Source organism: Odontesthes bonariensis, chromosome 17 (assembly GCF_027942865.1).
Source record: "Odontesthes bonariensis isolate fOdoBon6 chromosome 17, fOdoBon6.hap1, whole genome shotgun sequence".
Lineage (NCBI taxonomy): Eukaryota > Metazoa > Chordata > Actinopteri > Atheriniformes > Atherinopsidae > Odontesthes > Odontesthes bonariensis.
In genome coordinates, this window is record NC_134522.1 from 22663592 (window position 1) to 22684861 (window position 21270).

At 43.1% G+C, this 21270-nt stretch overlaps 2 protein-coding genes across 5 annotated transcripts in view; both read left to right on the plus strand.

Moving 5' to 3' along the window:
* stxbp5b (syntaxin binding protein 5b (tomosyn)) overlaps positions 1-9334 on the plus strand; it is a 28477-nt gene extending 19143 nt beyond the window's left edge. Inside the window, exons 20-29 of one of the 3 annotated variants that reach the window (XM_075448759.1) lie at positions 53-109; positions 202-249; positions 1270-1320; positions 1560-1676; positions 2429-2668; positions 3850-4207; positions 4367-4532; positions 5109-5220; positions 5519-5739; positions 5823-9334. In XM_075448759.1, the coding sequence (XP_075304874.1) occupies positions 53-109; positions 202-249; positions 1270-1320; positions 1560-1676; positions 2429-2668; positions 3850-4207; positions 4367-4532; positions 5109-5220; positions 5519-5739; positions 5823-5864 (1412 nt within the window). In that variant the 3' untranslated portion in view covers positions 5865-9334. The remainder of the gene's footprint in view (positions 1-52; positions 110-201; positions 250-1269; positions 1321-1559; positions 1677-2428; positions 2669-3849; positions 4208-4366; positions 4533-5108; positions 5221-5518; positions 5740-5822) is intronic. The other 2 variants (XM_075448760.1, XM_075448761.1) reach the window with 2 other exon arrangements.
* A 1543-nt stretch (positions 9335-10877) lies between these two features.
* sash1b (SAM and SH3 domain containing 1b) overlaps positions 10878-21270 on the plus strand; it is a 58412-nt gene continuing 48019 nt past the window's right edge. The window contains exon 1 of one of the 2 annotated variants that reach the window (XM_075448293.1): positions 10878-11382. In XM_075448293.1, the coding sequence (XP_075304408.1) occupies positions 10897-11382 (486 nt within the window). In that variant the 5' untranslated portion in view covers positions 10878-10896. The remainder of the gene's footprint in view (positions 11383-21270) is intronic. The other variant, XM_075448292.1, reaches the window with a different exon arrangement.

Below are 21270 nucleotides of genomic sequence, written 5' to 3' on the forward strand. Positions count from 1 at the left end.
AGAGGTTTATTATGAGATGCATCTTCTTCAAATGCTGCCATTTGTCACGTAGGATCTACGTCCCCCTGTAATTCAGACGATGAACGAAAGCAGAGATTCATAGAGAAGGGTACTGTACCTTTAAATGCACGGGCCCTGGAACTTTTGCAAATGTTTAACAACTGAAGTCGTCTGATTTGTGTTTCTGAACCTCATTTCCAGTGAAATTCAAAAGCAGACGCTTTTCCAAGACGGTTGCCAATGACTTTGGTACTGTATCCTCCAGATGTGTTCTTTGTGGTTTCTTGCTCTTCCTTTTCTGAATGACAGCGCTCTAACCACACTGTGCCTTAATCCCCTGCCAGTCTGTGCATCTTGTGCCAATTGAAGAAAGATTTGCGTTGATTGGAGAAATGGAGTTTAACTAATCACATAGTATGGGATTTTAGTGGCCGACGTGTACCAAATGAGGCTAAAGATTGTTTATCTGATGCATGTTTGGATGTCATTTTAGATTCCAGGCTTTGGGTTTTCTATGCTGATTCTATTCTATTTATCTTTTGGCAAAACCCCATAGACTTGTTAAACAAGTTGGGAGAGAGTATCGCCTGTCGGTTGGTAGATCTCTGATTTCTCTCCACACAAAAGCATAGAAAATCTGCTTCCTGCTTCCTGTATTTCCAGCACTAACCATTTGAATGTTTAAGCAAACTATTTCTCTCTGATTGTCGACACTTGCTGTGTGTGTATTTCTGATTCCAGGACTTCAGTTCAGTGTAATCTGTTGGCTATCCACTGATTTATTTATTTTTTCCCTCTTTCCACCTACTCTCTTTGCATAAAAATGCTCACTGAATTACAATAACCTTATTTCTCTGACTGCTTCCTGCTTCTGTTAGACATACAGGCCACTCTGTGATGCTTCTCTGCCTCTTTTGTATTCTCGTGGCCTCTCTGAGGGTGGTTAGACTGCATTGGGCAACTTTTGAGGGGCAGTCAAATTCAGTAGACATGTCTTTTGGAGTCTAGATATTTCCCTTTAAAACCAAACAGATTCTCGGTTGTTTCAAGCTGTTTGAACCACATTAATGTACTCAACAGTTGTCCTACAGATAGCCACATCCCTCTTAAGGAGCACTCGGAATTGACATAATTTTCATTCATGAATTACAGATTAGGAAACGTGCTACCGATTACTGAAATGAGTGATTTAAGCAGTTACTGAAAAGTCTACATTTTTAGTCATTATTCCTTCCACAAAAAAAATAGGGGTATCTGTTTCTGTTGCAGCCAAGATGTCACGGAAAATTAGCTCGTCTAGTGAGCAAAAGCCAGACCAGGGTAAGCCAAAACTAATGACTTTAACAATATTTTATACATGCCTCTATATATATTTTTTTCCAGGTGATGGTTTTGTCATTTTTAAATCTTTTGCCTTTCATTCACCACTGTAAAATACATGTATGACAGTGTTGCTTATTGTTGAGTAGCATTTTTGTGTGCATTTGAACCCCCCCCCCCCCCGATGTCTTTCCACTGCAAGTTGAGATGAATACTGTCTGTGTTTGCACTGGGCGCAGCGCATAGGTCCCAGCGGTGGCGCTCTCTGACATATAAGAGGCGCTTTTGTTGTGTGAAAGATGACAAGTTGGCAGCCAAGGTGACCGTCTGTAGAACTTACTCAGACCCCAAATCCTGTGAGTGGACCAGCCATGGTCTGACTTGGGCTGAAGTGGAATAACTCATACTAATCCCGCCGTCCTCCTCCCAAACTACAAGGGCTTTTTTTTTGTTGTTTTTTTTTTTTAAATAATAATCTGAAATGGGTTAACATGTGACACTAATCCTCTCACAATGATTGTTTCCTTCTTTTTGAGGAAGTTCTGCTGACTCGACGTTGAAAATCTTGCTTTTCATGTTTACAGTTTTTCCTCGAGAAGAACTCACATGATGGACGATATGTTAGCTGTAACGTCTGTGCCGTAGATCACTTTGTCTTTCCGTGGGGGTCATGAACTTTTAAAGAGGGTTGAGCTTGAGTTTCAGACGCATGTGAATAACTCTTGCTCTTTAAATAGCCGTTCTGCCTTGGGAATTACTGTAACACTACATGTAAATTTGACACTTTTTCACATTGGGAATGTTCTCGGGATTTAGTTGCAGAAAAAGCCCTTTGGAACAATTCAAAACAAACTGCATCCTGAGATAAAAGCTTCTCAATGTCAAAAAAACATTTTCGTCTATTCTAGACGGCGGGTTTGTTGTTTTTCTGTTTGCTGGGCTGCTTCCATGTGCCAATATGATGGAAGCTTTTAATTGCAGAACGTGGCTCTAACCTCTTAACTGGGTTTCCTGTTTGAGCGGAGACTTGCTGAATTGCTCCCCCCTGTCATTTTAATGTCAGCCATTTCCTCATTCTCTTGTTTTTCTGCTCAATTGTGCCGTTCAGATGCCAAGGATAACTCGTTCACCCGCTCACGTAGTTCAAGTGTAACCAGCATAGACAGAGAGTCTCGAGAGGCCATCTGCTCCTTTTGCTTCTGTGAGAGTTTCCCCAGGAAGTCGGACAGCCTGGTCAGTCCCTGTCTGTTAGTGGGGACCACCCAGGGCTCCGTGATGATGGTGGCTCTTAGCCTGCCGCCTGGTGGGGATCACAGGCTGCAGCAGCCGGTCGGCATCGCCTCCTGCGGTAAGAATCCAAACTGCCATTTGCGAGCTATCGATGTGCGTCTTGTTATTGGTTCACATGGTTTACTCCTTTTTGAAAGGCCGCAGCCTCGTGAGTGCCACGAGTATTTTAGCTTTAGTTCTGCCTTTTAATAAATAAAATGTTTGTTCATACATATTTGCCCAATTAGTATATTTCTTAACTCCAATCTTAAAAAAAAGTCAGGAAGCAGTGTAAAATGTAAATAAAACCCCTTTCAGGCCGCACTGCATTAAAAACAGAAGCAGTTCTTGTCACGTTCTTTCAGGAACACTTCCAGAAATCATTGTCTGTGAACACAGCCGACCGTGCCATCAGCAAATGTAGGTTAAAGCTCCATTATGCAAAAACACAGCCGTATGTGAACATGATCCAAAAACACTTGTCATGTTCTCCATGACAAAAGCTTATTAAGATCAGATTTATTGCTTATGCATACATGCATACACAGGAAATTTGTCCTCCGCTTTTAACCCATCCAGGTTGGCACCTGTTGACATGCACATGCACAGGGTCACACACTCAGAGACAGATGCCAACCTGGAGCGATGGGCAGCCATTCACAGCGTCCAGGGAGCATGGGGGTACGGTACCTGCTCAAGGGCACCTCGGCCGTGACAAGGAGGTGGACTGCCACCCCTCCAGCTGTCAGTTCTACCAATCTTTTTGAGTGGGGAGAGTGGGAATCGAACCTGCCAACCTTCCGGTTATTGGACGACTGACTCTAACCACTGAGCCACGCCCGCGCGGTGCATTTATTTAAAATGGACTGAGATTGAATGTCTTTTTTTTCAGTTGGCCGTGAGCTGTATATCATTACCTGCTCTCTGCCCACTTTCCTGCCCCTCTCCACTGTAAATCGAGGCCTTTCGCCACCACTAAGCGTTTATTCAAAAAATGGCCCAAAGCAAAGTGGCAAACTGTTCTGTGGTCAGAGAATTCAAAATTTGAAGAGGGAAATGCTACATAGTAGTAAACATGGTCCAACTTTTTTTAAACATGTTGCTGCCATGAAAATCCAAGACGAGCGGATGTTTTTCTAGAATTGTAAAATGTCTCACTTTCAACATTTGATATGGTTTCTATGTTTTATTGTGAAAGGATTATGTAGTAATCCTGCTGCTGTTTCCAATCCAAATAACAATGAAATTGCAATTTTCCAGGCACTATGACTAGACTCAAAGGAGGCATTCTGACCATGGCCCTGCTGGACGCGGCTGGAACTCTGCTGCCCCCTTCCTACGAACTGTGGTATGATCCGAATGCCTCAGATGAAGAAAAAGAGAAGAGCCGGAGGCGCAGGCCAGCCTCCCCTCACTTGTCGCAAGAGGGCCAGGACGCTCAGTTTGCCGTGCTGTGTTCAGAGAAACAGGCCAAAGTGGTGGCCTTGCCCTCCCAGACCCGCATCTACAAACACAACATCACAGAGACGTCTTTCGTGCTGAGGGCTGATGTGGTGCAGATGGCCGGGACTAATTGCATCGCCTGTTTCTGTGCTAATGGGCACATAATGACTTTGAGGTATCACCACCGCCCGCTTCAGCTGGTATCTCTGTTACGTTTGATATGTGTGGTTAAACCACAAGACGCTGCCTCTGTACAGCGCATTTTTTAACAATCAGTATAATGATGTCTGTAATGTCTCTAAGAGAAGCTTCTGTTTCGTTCGTCTTCCAACAGTTTGCCCAGTCTGCGGCCTCTGCTGGACGTGAACTATTTGCCGCTGACAGACATGCGGATAGCGAGAACGTTTTGCTTCTCCAACTTGGGTCAGGCGCTGTACCTCACCTCCCCCACAGAGATCCAGAGGATCACCTACAGCCAGGAGACCTGTGACAATCTGCAGGTCAGATAGTAACGATAATAATGGGATCCACTTATTCTGAGCAAAGCCAGCTCCACTGCACAGAAGGGCCTCTCCATTTAAGCTTTGAGAAAATAAATAAAGGTTTAGTGTATATGGGTGCAGGCAGTGTTTTTAAAGATTAAGGTTAATCCTTGTGTCAAATATAACGCAACACATTCTCTTACATGTTTGAACCAGATCTGCAGGATATCATACTTGCAAATAATTATTTTTTTTCCTTCCTAACACATGAATAAATAACCTAAATCCAGGCATCCTTTGGGGGCAATTTGAAATATTAAATTTTTGTCTTTTGAAATATAACATTAGATGAGCAACTGGCTGATAAACTGCTGTGCAGTGTACTTATTAAACCTACATTGCAGCGGGTTTTGCAAATTTAAAAAAAGTTTTAAAACGAAAAAATGTGCATTTGTTTGTACCATCATTCAAAGAGGAATGGAAATAATTCTTGTTGAAGTTTTTTTGGGGGAAAAAAAAGTTCATAAGCTCAATCCAAATGTCTTAAGGGTGAATGTATTGAAACGGACGTATTGATGTCTCTGTCCTCCTCAGGAGATGCTCAGTGAGTTATTTACCCCTGTGGAGACTCCAGAGGCTCCAAACAGAGGTTTCTTCAAAGGCCTTTTTGGTGGAGGAGCCCAGTCTTTGGACAGGGAGGACCTCTGTGAGTATAAAACCTCATATTTACATGGTGCTTCTACTTATTTTGCAGCATAGTCAGTAATCTCTCATGCTCTTGTTGCCCTCTCTATTCCGAATACATTATAAATATCATTGATTATATGGCCTAAGATTTTTATTTTTTTTTAAACTATAGATATCCTATAGTATGTAACACGAATTATACAAGTAAAAAAAAATCTATGTGGCAAGGAATTTTTGTTCAGTCACTGGTGCTTGACTTGTGATTGTGCAGTGCGATTCGACAACAAACCTTCTGGGTTGTTGTGTTTCTGTGTTAGTCAATGAAACGGCAGCTGGTAAGGCCTCTCGCAGTCTGGCCCAGCACATCCCAGGCCCTGGCGGCATGGAGGGTATGAAGGGTGCAGCGTCCGGGGTCGTGGGAGATCTCGCCCGAGCCCGAATAGCTCTGGATGAGAGAGGGCAGAAGCTGGGCGAGCTGGAGGAGAGAACGGCAGCCATGATGGGCAGCGCCGATTCCTTCTCTAAACATGCTCATGTGGTATGGAAATGTCATCCGTTTAACCCGCCCTTCTTTTTAGTTTAACTTCATATTAATGACATTTCTCTCATCTTTTTCCTCAGATGATGCTGAAATACAAAGATAAAAAGTGGTACCAGCTCTGATGGCAGCGTGTGGACCGTTGGACTCCGTCACACACACCAGTATCACTGAGGAGCTGGAGGTCCCTCTTCTTTTCTCCGCTGTTTCTTTCCACATGGGATTTTTGGGTGGGGGGTGGCTGTGCTCAACTGAATCATGCTCTTTCTCTCAGCACAATATCTTCACTCTGCATTGCCTCAGTCACCAGAGGGCTGCTGCAGAGTAAACACGGGCCATCACGGCACGCCGGGAACGGGAAGAAATTGTGGAAGAGAAGCTCTTCTGCTCCCGTTTCACCTGGGAGTGATTTACATTGGTTCAGCTTCAGTCTGCAGACCCAGAGAGATTGGACCTTTCACATCCCTCATGCACTTGTTTATGTCCCGTATACACACATATATGTATACACTTTGCTGTTTTTGTTTTGAAAGAGGAAAGACGATTCTGCAAAAAAAAGAAAAAAAAAAAAAAGTTCTTGGGGTGGCCTGGCTGCACTTGTTTTGCTTTCTCTGCCCTTTGGAGTGTCTGCCGAACACAGTGGACTTAAACGAGGAGAAAAGTCTGATCAAGTCTATGAACATTTAAGGTTCTGTAGGAAAGAATCAATGAAGGACTCGCTGGTCTAAATTATTTTTAGCTTTGTCTGTATGTTTGACCTTTTTTTGTTGTTGTTTTGGTTTTCCAGAAAGGGCACTTTTCCAAGTGCTTGAAAGAAACAAACAAAAAAAAAATGGATCTATTGCCTCTCACCAAATAAGGGCTGGTAGTCCACTAGATCATTACCTACCGTATACCTTTTTAAAGCAACCGGGTGATTTTAAAAAAAGCGTGTTTTCTGAGAGTCACTTTGATTTTGTTTTTAAGTTCAAATATTTATTGCAGCTGTACAATATAGAACGGAGTTGAAGTTTGTGCGATGGGCATTACTTTTGTTTCCTTTTGTCAATTAGATGCGCAAAAATTTGGGAAAAAAAAAAAAAAGCTGAAAATGTTTACCCCCCCATGAAGAGTTTACATTGATCTATCAGACAAACAGTTGAGACACTGGAAAAGGTTTCTGGTTTTCCAAGCAGACGTAGGTGAAGGATGGCGCGTTGACGGGGAAAAAAAGCTCGTCCCTAACGTTGTGAGCATAAATTGTGTGGTTTTGGTTGAAAGATTTCTGTGAGCATTCGGACTTCTTTGACGTTCTGTCACGGCTGAAGTCGACTTTATATTCGGTCTCGTTCTTCTTTCTCAACGCGTGGGGAGAAAGCATGTCTCTAACAGCACAAACCAAGTGAGAATGCTGCGTTTCGTCTTTGTAGCCGCCAGCAGAAGTGCGCGAGCACAGCCAAGTGTTCCGCGTAGTGCCACAGGTCATCTCTCTCTGAATCTGTCCACTTAAAACTGTTTCTCTTCTGCCTTTGCCTTGTGACGCATATATATGCTAACCTCTACCTATGTGTATATCCGTGTGTTTGTGGACATACATGTATGGAATATGTGTATGGGCGCCAATGTTTCTAATACTGCATAGATACAGTCTATTACAGGAGGTCTGTTGAGTTTTTTGCTTGTTTTTTTTTTCTTTTTCTCGTGATTCACTCTAATTCTACCGTCATTAGATTTCTTTTTCATGAGGTGCAAGGATATGCTGCTATTTGTGACTAAATAGGAGCATTAAATAGGAGTTTTTTTTTTTGTTTTGTTTTGTTTTTTTTAAAGAGAGACGAGACATTGTTCAGTCCAGATTGCTGCCAAATGTTGTAAATAGCAGGACATCTGGACACAAATCTGACAGTGCAGGTTCAGGCAACGTTGACATACTGTGCGCTTGCGGCCATGTTCTTTTTTGACACCAAAGAGTTGCTTGATTTCCAAGAGTCGTCTTTTCATTTCTTTTTTGTTTTGTTTTGGGTTTTATTCCCACAGGCGATGAGGTGTGACGGGACTCTGGTGTGAGGGAGCCGACCGTGTGTGAGGAGTGAGATAGTTGGGCTTTGCTGCTTCTTGTGGGTATTACTGTCCCAAACCGCTGTACGTGTGTTCAGAAAAAAAACAAGCGGAGAGAATTTGAAGAGTTTCATTCCAACGCGACAGATCCACCGAAGAAAAAGTCAAGTTACTTTGACTCGAAATGGAGATTGATTGAAGGCCTCCAGTAGAAGATTACAGGAAGTTTAGATCGGTTTTCTTTTTAACGTATTAAGTCATAGACACTTCGAAGGCGTTGAGTCGGTCACCAAAATGTCTTACTGATGGATTCACAGCTTTTTGGAATGAAACCCTTCACTTTTAGGTAGTTGATTTCAGTCCTCTGTATACTACTGAGATAAACCCACTCGGAAGAGTAACTATGTGGGTTTTGCACTATATTTTGTACTTAAAATGATTTTGTTAGTATGATTTTTTTTTTTTTCTTAATGCTTTTATTCTCGTGTCCCTTTTGTTTTTTTTTGTTTTTCAAAGGACCAAAACATTAGAACCTATGCTTATTTATGCCATTTGCCAATTATGCTGATTGCGTCACTCTCAGATTTGTTTTCAATGTCAGTTCAATGATACTATGAAATATTTATATATTTGAAAACAAATATATATAAATATATATAATTTTAATTTCAATAATCTATTGAAAATGAATACCTTTAATGTAATTTTGAGATGGAATAACTCACGTTTATGTCCACACAGTGGTCGTGCATAACTATCCATCATCCAGACATGATGATGAAACATTTTCTGATATGTGTGTATATATATATATATATATATATATATATATACACATACATAAATAAATAACATGCTCATCAGATTTAAGCTTTGCTATTGCAGGAGGATCACCTCCTTCCTGTGGGGCCGCTGAGTCTTTCTACAAAGTGTGGCCTCAAATTTAAAGTGCTTCAGTTTGCAACTTGTATGTCCTAAATGGTCTCTTATTGCACATTGAAGGATGCATGATATTAAGTGTTTACAAACTTGAAACAACCATGTATTATCCCTCTTAGAGATTGTCTGTTCTGGCATTTGTATTAACCACCGTTTGTTTGTTTGTTTTTTTTTAACAAAACCGAAGTTCTCCTCACACATCCGAAGCGCGTCCCGTTTTCATCCGACCATGCCAACTGTATATGTGTGAGAGATAATTTTGTTGGTACATCTGTTGACGTTACTGTTTGCCTCACGGAAACTCTTTGCTTCCCCCGCCGCACTGTAGAAATGCAATGAAACCGAAGCTGAGCTCGCAGCAGCGGTGCAGGAGGGCTCAGGGGTTTCCTCGGTCGCCATACTTCCATCCATCTGTCTTCTGGGATGAATATCTGTGGAGTTGCAGTATTTTCTCATTGTAGGCAATTTTTGTACAGTTTTATTAAAATAAACTTCACATGGATGTCTGACTTAATCTGCTGCCACAAACAATTTAGACTGTAGATACAGTATATATCTATATATTAATATATAGATAGATATTATTGTGCAATGGAAATAAATGTAAAACCAATCATAACAGCTCCGTCTTGTGTTTTCTCTTCCGTGTTTTTCTACTTGTTGACTGACGTCATTTAGGAAATGACCTATTTGATGAAGGGTCAGAAGTTGTGCTCAGAGACACAAATTTATCATCAGACTACATTTGTGAGTAATTGTAGTCATTATTGAATGTGTTTTAGTGCAAGGACACTTTGTATTTGTGTCTAAGAGTTTGAATATGGGGCAACTGGACTTCTTTTTGGAGTTCCCCTTATCCAGTTGCCTTTATTCAAGCTTTTAGGATCACCAATCACCATGACCTGGATGACTGAGAATCTTCACCAACATTTCGTATTGGATTGTTGCTATCGCCTTTCACACGGTCAAATATTATTCCGCACACATGCTTCAATTATCTTAGAAATATTCCATGCTTACATACATTCAAGAATGAATGCTGTAAGTTGGATGTTATTTTGTTTTATAAAGTTTAAACGTATTAGTAGCTGTGTAAATGAGCATGGTGAATGGTATTTGACATTGGTCGGTATTATTTAATTTATCGTTGGCAGTTAAATTTGCTGGAGGAAGCAGAAAGCGGCGATGGGTGTAAAAAGTTTAGAAAGAGTTTTGTCGGTGAACGTCATTTGGCCTACATTTCCCAGAAGCCCCTGCAGGTGGCGCCAGTGCTCACAGAACTCCAGTCGTCCAGCGAGGTAGAAACTACAGCGGAGTCTGTCGGGAGCCGGGGCAGCATCCTCACTCTGACTGAACCGGCTGATGAAGAGGAGGGATAGCAAACTTGAAAACGGCGAAAGCCTCAAGATTCACAAAGTAAGCCACAACAAGTGAAGCCTGGGCGGCTTTGAATGAGTCGTATGTCTTCTTTTAAATAGGCTTTATCGCGGCTGTTGTTTGTCTCTCTTGATTCGGCGGCAGCCTCTCAGACTCAGACTCTGCTCCGGATGAATGTTTGATGGACCTCTTAGCGGCGGACTGAAACAAAGAGGATGGATGCAGACTGAGAGTACACCAAGTGTTAACGATACGGTGCTTCTTTTTTCGTTTGCTTTTCAGTAAGGACGTTATACAGACTCGGTTAAAGAGTCTTTCACCGGCTTTGTGTAACTTAACGAGTTGACTAGCTTTATATTCGTAAGTCAAGCTAACTAACGGGTAAATTCGTCTTATGGACTTCAGGCTGGCGACACAGTCTTCGCCTCCTCGCGCTGTTAACTCACACACCTGTGAGAGATGCAATTACAGACTGAACCGGTCCTGACTGTTTTCGCGCAGGAGACTCGAGCAGGGCAGATATATCAGCCAGTGTTCGCTTAGATCTGGGTTTTTCAGACAGTTTAGACCTGTCCTGCTTTCTCCAAAAATGCTTTGCTTGCTGAGGGTCACTGGTAGATGTGCCTAATCTGGAGGAACCTGGGACTGTTTGCAAGGTGGGTTTTGCATGGTCCACATTGCTGGACTATCGTACATCACAGCCCCAACACAACAACAGCATTGTTGTTGTTGTTGTTGTTGTTGTTGTTGTTGTTGTTGATGATGATGTGCAATTGAGGTAAGCCTCCTTTATCCTGTTTTAAGATGAGCCAAGGGCCAAACCTCGTCCTTCAGTGGCTGTCGAAGCTACATCTGGCCCAGTATGTGGAGTCTTTCCTCGACAATGGCTACGATGACCTGGAAGTTTGCAAACAGATTGGTGAGCCAGATCTGGATGCGATAGGAGTCCGCATTCAGTACCACAGACACAGGCTGCTCACAGCGGTGCAGGCACTGAAAGAGGAGGACAAAAAGCAAGCATCCGGCTACTATTTTACCTTGGAGCCCGTGGACACATCTGCCAGTCGACACACTTCCCATTCAGACAGAGCAGACGACCCCGGGGCATGGAGGTCACACACACGGCAGACAGCAGGAGTGCACCAGGCCTCGTGTCCTGGAAACCATAACCTGAGCTTCACAGATTGTAACGACTTTGTGACTTATCCCAAACTGAAGCTCAAGGTGCTGCTCAGGGATAAACTTGCAAAAGATGGAATCAACCTGGGACGGGCACCCTACACCCACAAGGTAGGACATGGTCTCAGAGACTACACTCTGTGTCTACCAGAGCTGTCTCGCTGAATTTAGTACGCTCACTTTGTTGTGTAAGTGATGAAGGGCGAGACGAACGTCTCTGATGCGGCTGAGTGATTTGGCTTTAATGCTCCAAAGATGTGCTGTTTATCTTTGGCAAAGGTCTGCTGAGATTCAAAACCCTAAGGCCCCCGTTTAATTGAATGAAACCTAACTGAGCTGAGTAAGTGGGAGCTCGGTGGAACGATAGCAAGATTTCCAACTTCCTCTGACTCTGTCAAGGCGCAAATATGTTCCATAAAAGTAAAAGTAAGGAGGATAAGGTTTGATAAATCACCTCACCCATTTCATGTTTTCCTGACAATATAAAGAAATGAGGGGTGACTCAAGACTTTTGCACAGTGCTGTTATATCCAAACATCCAAACGTGTTGCATTTCACATAGATAATCCCATGCTATTCCACCGGTCACACTTCTGAAATACCGACACTGCGATACAACTTAAGCTCTTAAATGCAAGTGCTGCCGGTCATGAACACGGTTGCTGCGGCCTCAGCTGTTTTTGGCATCTCTGCCCGTCCACTCATGGATCCCCACCTTCACTTTGGGCTAATTTTTGCAGACACACTTACGATCTGAAACGTTGCTGATATTTTTCACAGTTTGGGCAACAATGAGGGGGAAAAAAAAGTCTAGTCTAGAAATTCAACACCACAGGCTAGACTTCTCCTTGTCAGTCTGGCTTTATACCGTGTGTACTAATGCTGGTAGATATAGCTTAGTGGGGGGGATGCCATAATCCGTTGAAGATGTAAGCTTCATTTTATATGGTTAAAGCGTAACCGCGGAGCGAGCAAAAAACTGAAATCCTCTGACCTTTGAAGGTGGTCACTGGGACACTGGATCATTCTGCCCAGATGACAGATGCTTAACCTAGATGATACACTCACTGAAAGTGTTGTCCTTATATTTCTGAAGCTATTCTCTGCCCGTAGAGATTGTTGTTGATGTAATTGCAGAGGATCGTCCATGATAGACTCAGCGAATGCCCTGTGGCCGGCCAGATGAAAAGCTGAATGGCACATTTGGCTTATCATCCAACAATCTGCGTCTGTCCACGGAGGGTGTGATTGGTGAATTCTGGATGTAATTACATTAGACAAAACTCATGTTTGACATTAGTCGGTGGATCGGACAAGGCCGACATGAATCTGTTTCGGTTTTAGTGTAACAGACTGTCAGAATGAATCCTGCCTAACAAGCCCTGTTGGGCAGGGCCCAAGAATATTTTTACAGATTCAGACCTAAGGCACAGTCTGTGTTCTCTGCGGTGGTGTTTGGCCAAGACAGTTTTTTCTCTTCTTTCAAACGCACAGGCACGCTTCTGGTTGCTTTGTCTTTCCTCACCAAATGAAAAATTTAAAAAGCTTCCCCTCAACAGCGACTGGACATTTACGGAGCAGGGTTCTTGCGGAGTCTCGAAAGTATTGGACTTTCTTGTCAGCATTTTCCAGGTCCAGATAACATTTGTGCTCCCAAACTGCTTTCTCTGTTTCATTTTCTCAGGGATAAAAATAAAAATTTCTTAAACCAGGGACGTTGCTAGGCGTACAGCTGTACAGGGGCACAGGCCCCCAGCCAGAACACCAACACTGCCCTACTGTATACAGAAAATGAGCCTGTACTGAATGTATAAGAACATTTATTTAAATTTGCCTGAACCTCAACAGGTTTAACAGAGTTATAGGCTATCTAAGCAGATAAAAACACTTTTGTGTTCACCCATTTAGCTTCTCCTCCTCCATCACTCTGCTCCTCATTCTCTGTTACAGCAACATGAAAAAAAATCAGAATAGGCAGAATAGGATATTGTCTCGCGTTTATCATATGCCATGGAACCAGACACTGTTTAACCCACTTCATGCTCAGTTCTCCTTGTTGCTTCTCTGTCCCTGACTCTCCTCTGTAAGAATTTCCTTATGTCCATGACCACGATGACAGCATTCCATCAATGTGTAGTGGTTCATATAGCATACTTTGGTTCGATTGGCAAGATGTGTGGGCTACTATCTGCTGCTAAATTTGACGTGCGGGCCACAGTACCTTGGCTTCCAACTCTGATTTTGCGTGCTAGGCGTCACACACGGTCCATTCGCTGAACATGCACAGACGCACCCAATGCCTGCGAATACAACCGCTTCACTTCACTCTTTGGTAGGCCTTTGCAGCATTGGCTAAAGAAGGTTGAAATGGGGAAAATCGTGCCTATGTTATTCTTCCTTGGCACATCAGTTTTAGCGTAGTCTGAATGATGTATATGGGAATTTTTACCGGAGTACAACGCATGTTTACAGGGGTACGTCCCCCGGTAAAAAGTGTCTGGTGACGTGCCTGTCTTAAACTGATCAGATGAAACAAGCAGTGCTTTTCTCTCAGATCGTGTATGAAAGGTACACATACCCACCATTGTGTCACAGCTTGGTTTGCCTATCATTTTGAAGATTCAAGTACAATGTTTTAGCTAAAGCTGTCTTGGTTTTTTGAGACCTCATACTTTAATGTAACCCTAGAGAATTTGGTAAATATTTAGCTCTTTAGCTCCCCCTACAGTTCTGGGATGTGGCTCACCGCCGTAACGAAAACAAATCTCCACGTGAGCCCTGCAAATGCACCCCCCACACACATTTTTTTTGTCGCATTGATAAGACCCAAAAGATGCCCTCAGAAGCCCACAAATCGTTAAGCAAAACTGTTCGGCAGGAAACCAAAACCAAAGTGAACTGTGGTATCTCAAGTAGAGTCTAAATGCTCTATGAAAGAACATGAACTCATCTGGAAATAGGTTAACAATTAAAGTGACAATTGGGGTAATTTTCTCCTAGATGACCTATGTTTTGCAGCCAGAAGTGTCGCCCCCTGGTGTCTATTAAAGACAACGGCGGTTAAAGGTGCCGTCAGCAACTTTTTTTTTTAAGTCATATTAGCTTGAACTGTCATGGGATTCTGGAAGTAGAATATTAAATAGGCTGTTTAGGAAAAATCCCGAATTCTCTAGCTCCCTCTAAAGCCTGTAATCATGATTGCAAAAATCGAGCGCTCCCGGCTGTTTTTAACCAATCACGTTAGGGGGGTTATTTATCTATTATCTGAGTAGAACAGTCACCAAACATGTCTGAGCGTGAGTCTGCCCCCAGCTTGTGTGCGCGCACACTGGTGTGAACTCACGTGCACAACCTCGTCCACAGAGGGGGAGGGGTTTGGGGGGCGATTCGGAGCTTGTTAGAGGTTGGGGGAGGGACCTGAAAGTTGTATCAGTTCGAATTTTCCGACTTTAGACTCGGAATTTTGAAAACCTGACGACGGCAGCTTTAAGAGCATTTTTTTTTTTACAAAAGACTTTTCCTCTGAAGCTACATCTATATTTTATATACAGTCTTTGGTTTTTTTTAGAGCTTAATGAGCTTGAGAGCGAGCGAGCTTGGTGTCATCCAAAGTTCATCGTATATTCTATGGATGCTGCATAAAAAACGAGCCTTACAGACACCCTGACGCTGTGTTTTGGTTCTTACCCATTAAAGACACTGGAAAAATACGGGGGAACAAAACCACAACGTTGTACATTTATCACCTCGAGTGGAGGTAGCAGGAGAATTGGTCGCCATGGTTAGTTAACCTGAAAAAAAAAAAAAAAAAAAAGAAGCTGTGCACGACTGATTTGGTCGTGATTGATTTGCATCTAGGCCACAGTAAATCTTCTGGCAAATATGTAGCAGAATGATAGCATACATAGTCAGAATATAGCACACATGTTCACCACCTCAGACATCAGGAAATCCGAGTGTAGATGAGTGTGGAATTTCGAAATGGAAAATGTGTTTGGAACCCTGACTGATGGCGGGCATGCCACCCTCATGCGGCTTCTTTGTTTGATCGAAATGGTCTTTCTGTCACAACAAATCATCGACGATGTTCGAGTTCCCAGGCGAAATCCTTGATATTATGACACATGCACTTATGGGCCTCCATTAAAGATTACAGGGTTCGGCATATCCTCGTCTGTTTTTATAATGAAAATCTAATTTTGTCTGTGCAGTGCAGTGCCGTATGCGTTAAAGTAGCTGCACTCTCCCCACAGTGCTGAATGGCACCGGCCTGTTTCACAGCTATAAGCACACGCTGTTCATGAAAGATTCAGAGGTTACAAACTACTAAATGCAAAGGCATGCTGGGATTTACTTCCAACCTTTTTGGAGGTCACATGCACAGTTGGATTTACTTCTTTACAGTTAAAAGCACCACCACCTCTGGAGTGACTGCTTTTAAGTTCAGTCATGGGGGAAACCTGTAAAAGCTATGTTATAGTTGTAAATGAGACATCAATTACACTGATCCACTGACGCCGCCTCTACAAACAGTAAATGACCATCACTTACAAATGAATGATTTTCAGCTGTGGTTCTCCTCCCTTCACCTCTTTGCATTTGCAATGTTATGTCACGCTGCTGCATTTCAGTGGGAACTGGGCCAACTTTTCTGGCACATTAGATCTGGCCCATTTGACCCTCTTTGATTGCTTACATTGTGAGACCGGAAGGATCATTTAATTCATTTCAGTCAGACCAGGAGTCTCAGCTTGACTCTGAGTCGCTCAGCAGTGAATCAGGTCAATCAGGTGAGACTGGTTGGCAGCGCTGAGCTGCATTTTCGAGCAGTTTGGCCTTTCAGGTTCATAAGATTTAGTCCATTAAACAGAGCGCAGGTATGTAGGCCATTGCTGCCTTTTTCTCCTACCAAACATGGTACACTGTCGCTTCAGGCCGAGACCGACTGCTCAAATAATATTTCTCTACTTGAATTGGTGTAGAACAGGGCTATTTATCAGTTTGATGTTGATTTTGATCACAGACCAAATTAAAGATAAAAAAATGAATATGAAGGAAAAAGGATGGCTATTGTTGCCATAGAAATGAATACATACAACCCCAGTTCCAACCCCAGGCTTTTTTTAATAGGGCTTGTACATATGCAAGGCAATGTGGAAAAAAGGCACTACTGATCAGCACGTCACAAAGAAACTTTTTTTTTTTTCAATAACAAGTGAACAACTTTCCAAAAGGTAAAAGAAAGTTGTTTTCATTGGCCTTGCAGTTTCACATGGCCTCTAATTCTGTAATGCAATCAATTCCAATTAGTAGTGTGCTTTGCTGAGTACTTTGTATCCATGACTGGTTCACAAAAGCCCATATGAGCTTCTGCTTACTGCAATTAAAGCTCCTTGAGCTGTAAACAACAAACACTGGCTCAACGTCAAATGTTGCTCTGAAAATGTTGTAGATTTGACATGAAACGTTTACACGAAACGGCACATCTTGCCAACTGTGAAGGAAGAGTGAGACATGAAAGAAGTCGGTATTAAGAAAGCAGTTTGTTCATGTTGTTGTTTGCGAGAATGTCCTCACACGCAGATGATGTAATACTGTCAAATTAAACAGCAGTCTTGTTATGAACAAGCTTCTTTTTTTTTCTATTTATGGGACAAATACCAGTTTCTGTTGACGGAGCACCAGCTGACAAATGGCTGCAAGTTGGCTTCCTTAAAATGTCACTGCAGAGTTTAGTGGGATATAGTCTTTTTCCTGCAGGCAATTGTCCAAAACATCTAAATGCAAAATTTAAGTTTGCCTACTTTAGTGACATCCTAACAAGCCTCTTTTGGGAGAGTTCCCTTTATAGCCCTCTTAACAAAGGAGCTTCAGCTCCCAGAGGGCCTCCTCGCAGGGCTTTGCCTGAACGACAGCCCCAGAATGGTTAACAAATCTTAGCTACTCAGGAGATTTCCTTGTGTTGCCCCGTCAGAGTATCGAGGACAAGCGAAACCAGCAGGTCCCTTTTGACAGAAGAAAGGGCACTCTGAATAGAGTCTGGCAAAATACAAGGTCTGCAGCAGGCAGCTGACAGCTGTCTCCTCCTTTGTTACTGTCAACTGGATGCTGAATGGAAAAATTGCTTTTCAAACATCGGCACCTGTGGACACCAACATTATTTGGATCTGAAAGGACGTGTTAATGAATGAGAGAGGTGAACCTCTCGATTTAAAGTCAGTGTAAAGAATCACAAATGCATTTTGGGTTTTGTCACAAAAGATATAAAATGAGGTTTTACATATTGTGGAAGTGTGGGCGGCGTTGTTCTCTCTGGAACTTCGAGGACATGTCCACTAAGGACGCTGATTTGCAGCCGTCTCTCTGTTAGTCCCAGCTGTCTCTGAGCGAACTTAGTAAAACTACCAGGTGAAAAGTGTGCGCTGTAGAGGCAGGTGTTGGTGTTGATCCTCAATACACAAAATTAATCCACTAAGTGAAACTCAAGTTTTAAGAGTAGGTGCATGGCCCTCTGAGAGGGAAGAGGCCTTGTAGCTCAATAGGTTGTGACTTCGATCAGTTTTTTTTCTTTGGTTTACTTCGGTATAGCTGCTAGAAAGGTCATCTCAGGTCCTGGGTTTGGAACTGATAGTCCGCTGGGACACTCCTAATTGGCCTTTGCATTTTCTCCCTTGTGTCTGCACGGGTTAACGTCTGGGTGGTCTGGTTTCCTTTCAAAGACCAAAGACATAGTGTTTAGGTGAACTGAAAACCCCAAATTACCAATGTGAGAGTGTGAATGATTACATGTTTCTGTCAGCCCTGTAATACCTGCTCATCTCCAAAATAACAGAGCGGAGTATGCTGGCAAAGATATTTAATGGATAGAGTTACTGGAAAAAGGCTATTTGTGTCGTGATTTCAACAACAGAAAAATAAAATCAGTCTTTTTTTTTTTTTTGTCATTTTCTGTCAACTTTTTTTAAATGTCATTTACGTTAAATGTGCAGTAGCAGTGCAAGTAAATGTAAAAGCATTCATGTTTCTTTAAGCTAAATGACCTATGCAACTGCCGAGAGTGATGAGATGACAGTTTGCTGTCCAATGGCAGCGCAAGTAACGAAAAGAGTCCCATCCTCCCACTTTCAAAAGGTACGGTGAACACAGCATGATGTGCAGTTGTGAGCTGGTAATGTGATGTCACATTAAGCTGCACTTCTTAAAGGATAAGACCGGTTTTTTGACATTGGGCCCTTGATTTCACAGTATAACATGATGTTCTACTCACCCCTGCTTGTTGTTGAACATTTGGAGCTGTTCCGAAGATATTCGCAAGGCGTCTGGCAGCTCTCTTGAGATATTCGGCCATGAAACGGTTTCCTATGGGCAAGCTTATACAGGCACAAACTATGCTGTTTATAATTTATTAATTACTGTACACTGGCACTGATAACGTGGAGGTGCGTCGCTTACTTAAAAAAATCCGGGTTAATGTAATTTTGATTTTTTTGTCGTAAAGTGGGTGTTACTGACGTCCTCCTCGTGCTACTGCCACAGACAGCCCACAGACCTGCTGCCTATTTATTCATTCGGCTAAAATTCAAAATTAGTAACCCGGATTTTTTTAAGTAAGCGACGCACCTCCACGTTATCAGTGCTAGTGTACAGTAATTAATAAATTATAAACAGCATAGTTTGTGCCTGTATAAGCTTGCCCATAGGAAACCGTTTCATGGCCGAATATCTCAAGAGAGCAGCCAGACGCCTCGCGAATATCTTCGGAACAGCTCCAAATGTTCAACAACAAGCAGGGGTGAGTAGAACATCATGTTATAATGTGAAATCAAGGGCCCAATGTCAAAAAACCGGTCTTATCCTTTAAAGGTTCACCGAATGACATATTTTCACACCCAGTCGGCCCCAAACAAGGTCATCATGTTATTGTCACTGCTTTTGAGTAGGTGGTCCCCAGAAACTTTAATCCCCCTTTAATCGTACCGTACAGTACATATACTGTACACCACACTCCCCTCTTGTTTGTTTACTGTACGTAGAAGTAGAGCAGAAGCGATTGAGAAGTCCATCCACAGTAACCTACCTGGCTTCAGTTTTGATAGCTGGTGAATTTAAGTTATTACCAGTGCCAATTACTATGAGAATTTTTAATTTTTTTTAATTTTTTTAATTTTATTTTTTTAATTCATCTGGCAGACTGTGCCGGACCTGTTTGTTTATGTTTGTTGCATTGGATTGACCACTAGGATAAATATACAAACTAATCTGGGATTAAATCCATTTTTGCTTTGGCTGGACATTTCAGCAGAGGGGGAAAGCTTTTGCTGAACATGTACGCATATTTAGTCTGCTTTATATTTGACTTTTATCACCCAGATTCTGGGATTAAGAGCTGAATGACTTTCAGTCCGTTCAATCAGCTTTATGATCCAGTGGGAGCACTTTCCCTTTCAGACTGTATTCAAAGAGCCGTGGCACAGTATGTCGGGAGTGCATAAATAAACAATTTGGTCATGTTGCAGCTTTATCTTCTATTTGCATGTCCTCTGTCTGTTACCGCTGTCTTTATGCTTGCCATCTAGTGCACGGTGGGGTAGGCCTACTTATGGACTTTATTGATTTTGTCCCGGGTCGGGAATGAGATCCTTCCCCAAGTGGAGGAGTTCAAGTATCTCGGGGTCTTGTTCACGAGTGAGGGACGAAGGGAACAGGAGATTGACAGACGGATCGGTGCGGCGTCTGCAGTGATGCGGGCTCTGCACCGGCCCGTTGTGGTGAAGAAGGAGCTGAGCCAGAAGGCGAAGCTCTCGATTTACCGGTCAATCTATGTTCCTACCCTCACCTATGGTCACGAGCTGTGGGTAGTGACCGAAAGAACGAGATCGCGAATACAAGCGGCCGAAATGAGTTTCCTCCGCAGGGTGTCTGGGCTCTCCCTTAGAGATAGGGTGAGAAGCTCGGTCATCCGGGAGGGGCTCGGAGTAGAACCGCTGCTCCTCCGCATCGAGAGGAGTCAGATGAGGTGGCTCGGGCATCTGGTGAGAATGCCTCCTGGACGCCTCCCCGGTGAGGTGTTCCGGGCCCGTCCCACTGGGAGGAGGCCCCGGGGAGGACCCAGGACACGTTGGAGAGACTATGTTTCTCGGCTGGGCTGGGAACGCCTCGGGGTCCCCCAAGAAGAGCTGGAGGAAGTGGCCGGGGACAGGGACGTCTGGGTCTCTCTGCTCAAGCTGCTGCCCCCGCGACCCGATCCCCGGACCAGCGGAAGATAATGGATGGATGGATGTCAGAGTAGATTAGGGCAAACCAGTGGATAATTACAGGAATGTGGCTGGATTATTGCTCTTATGGCGTCGAGGGGGGTCAGATGGGACGGGTAGGTGACGGTGGCAGGGGGAGCACTTAAAAGCTTAACGTGCCACGAACATGCTAGTCATTTGTAGCTTGGGATTCAGATATTTCCTGTCTGTGCTGCTGTCTTTCTGTGTTCCTGTCCTCCTGAAGATGGGAAAACACAACTGCACACGGACAGCTTTCATTGTGCCAACGCATACTCAGCCACTACATCCCTGCTGAGCTATATCAGGAATGCATATGTTGTTCACACAGGGAATGCCGTCTGATGCATAATGCAAAGCGCTGTGTAAAGCAGGGCATGATCACTGACCTATATTTGTGAGTTAAAGATTAGAATTGTACAGGTACAAATCTGTCTATCCAGTTCATTTTCTATTTGAATGGCCCTCTGCCTTCATGTTGCCTTTAAGTAGAAATTGCTCAGGAGAGCATGTGTAACCCCCCCCCCCCCCACACACACACACACAGAAAACAAGAGAAGGACATCACATACTTAGTTTGTCAAAGAACACTTCATTTATATGCTTATTTTGGTTCAAGTTCAAGACAGGAAGGGTTCTCTTGTTCTAGAGTGAAAAGTATTCTGAGTGACTGAGCTGTGTAAACATTTCCCGAAGCAGCCTCCTTTTTATTGAAATACTCTGTTTT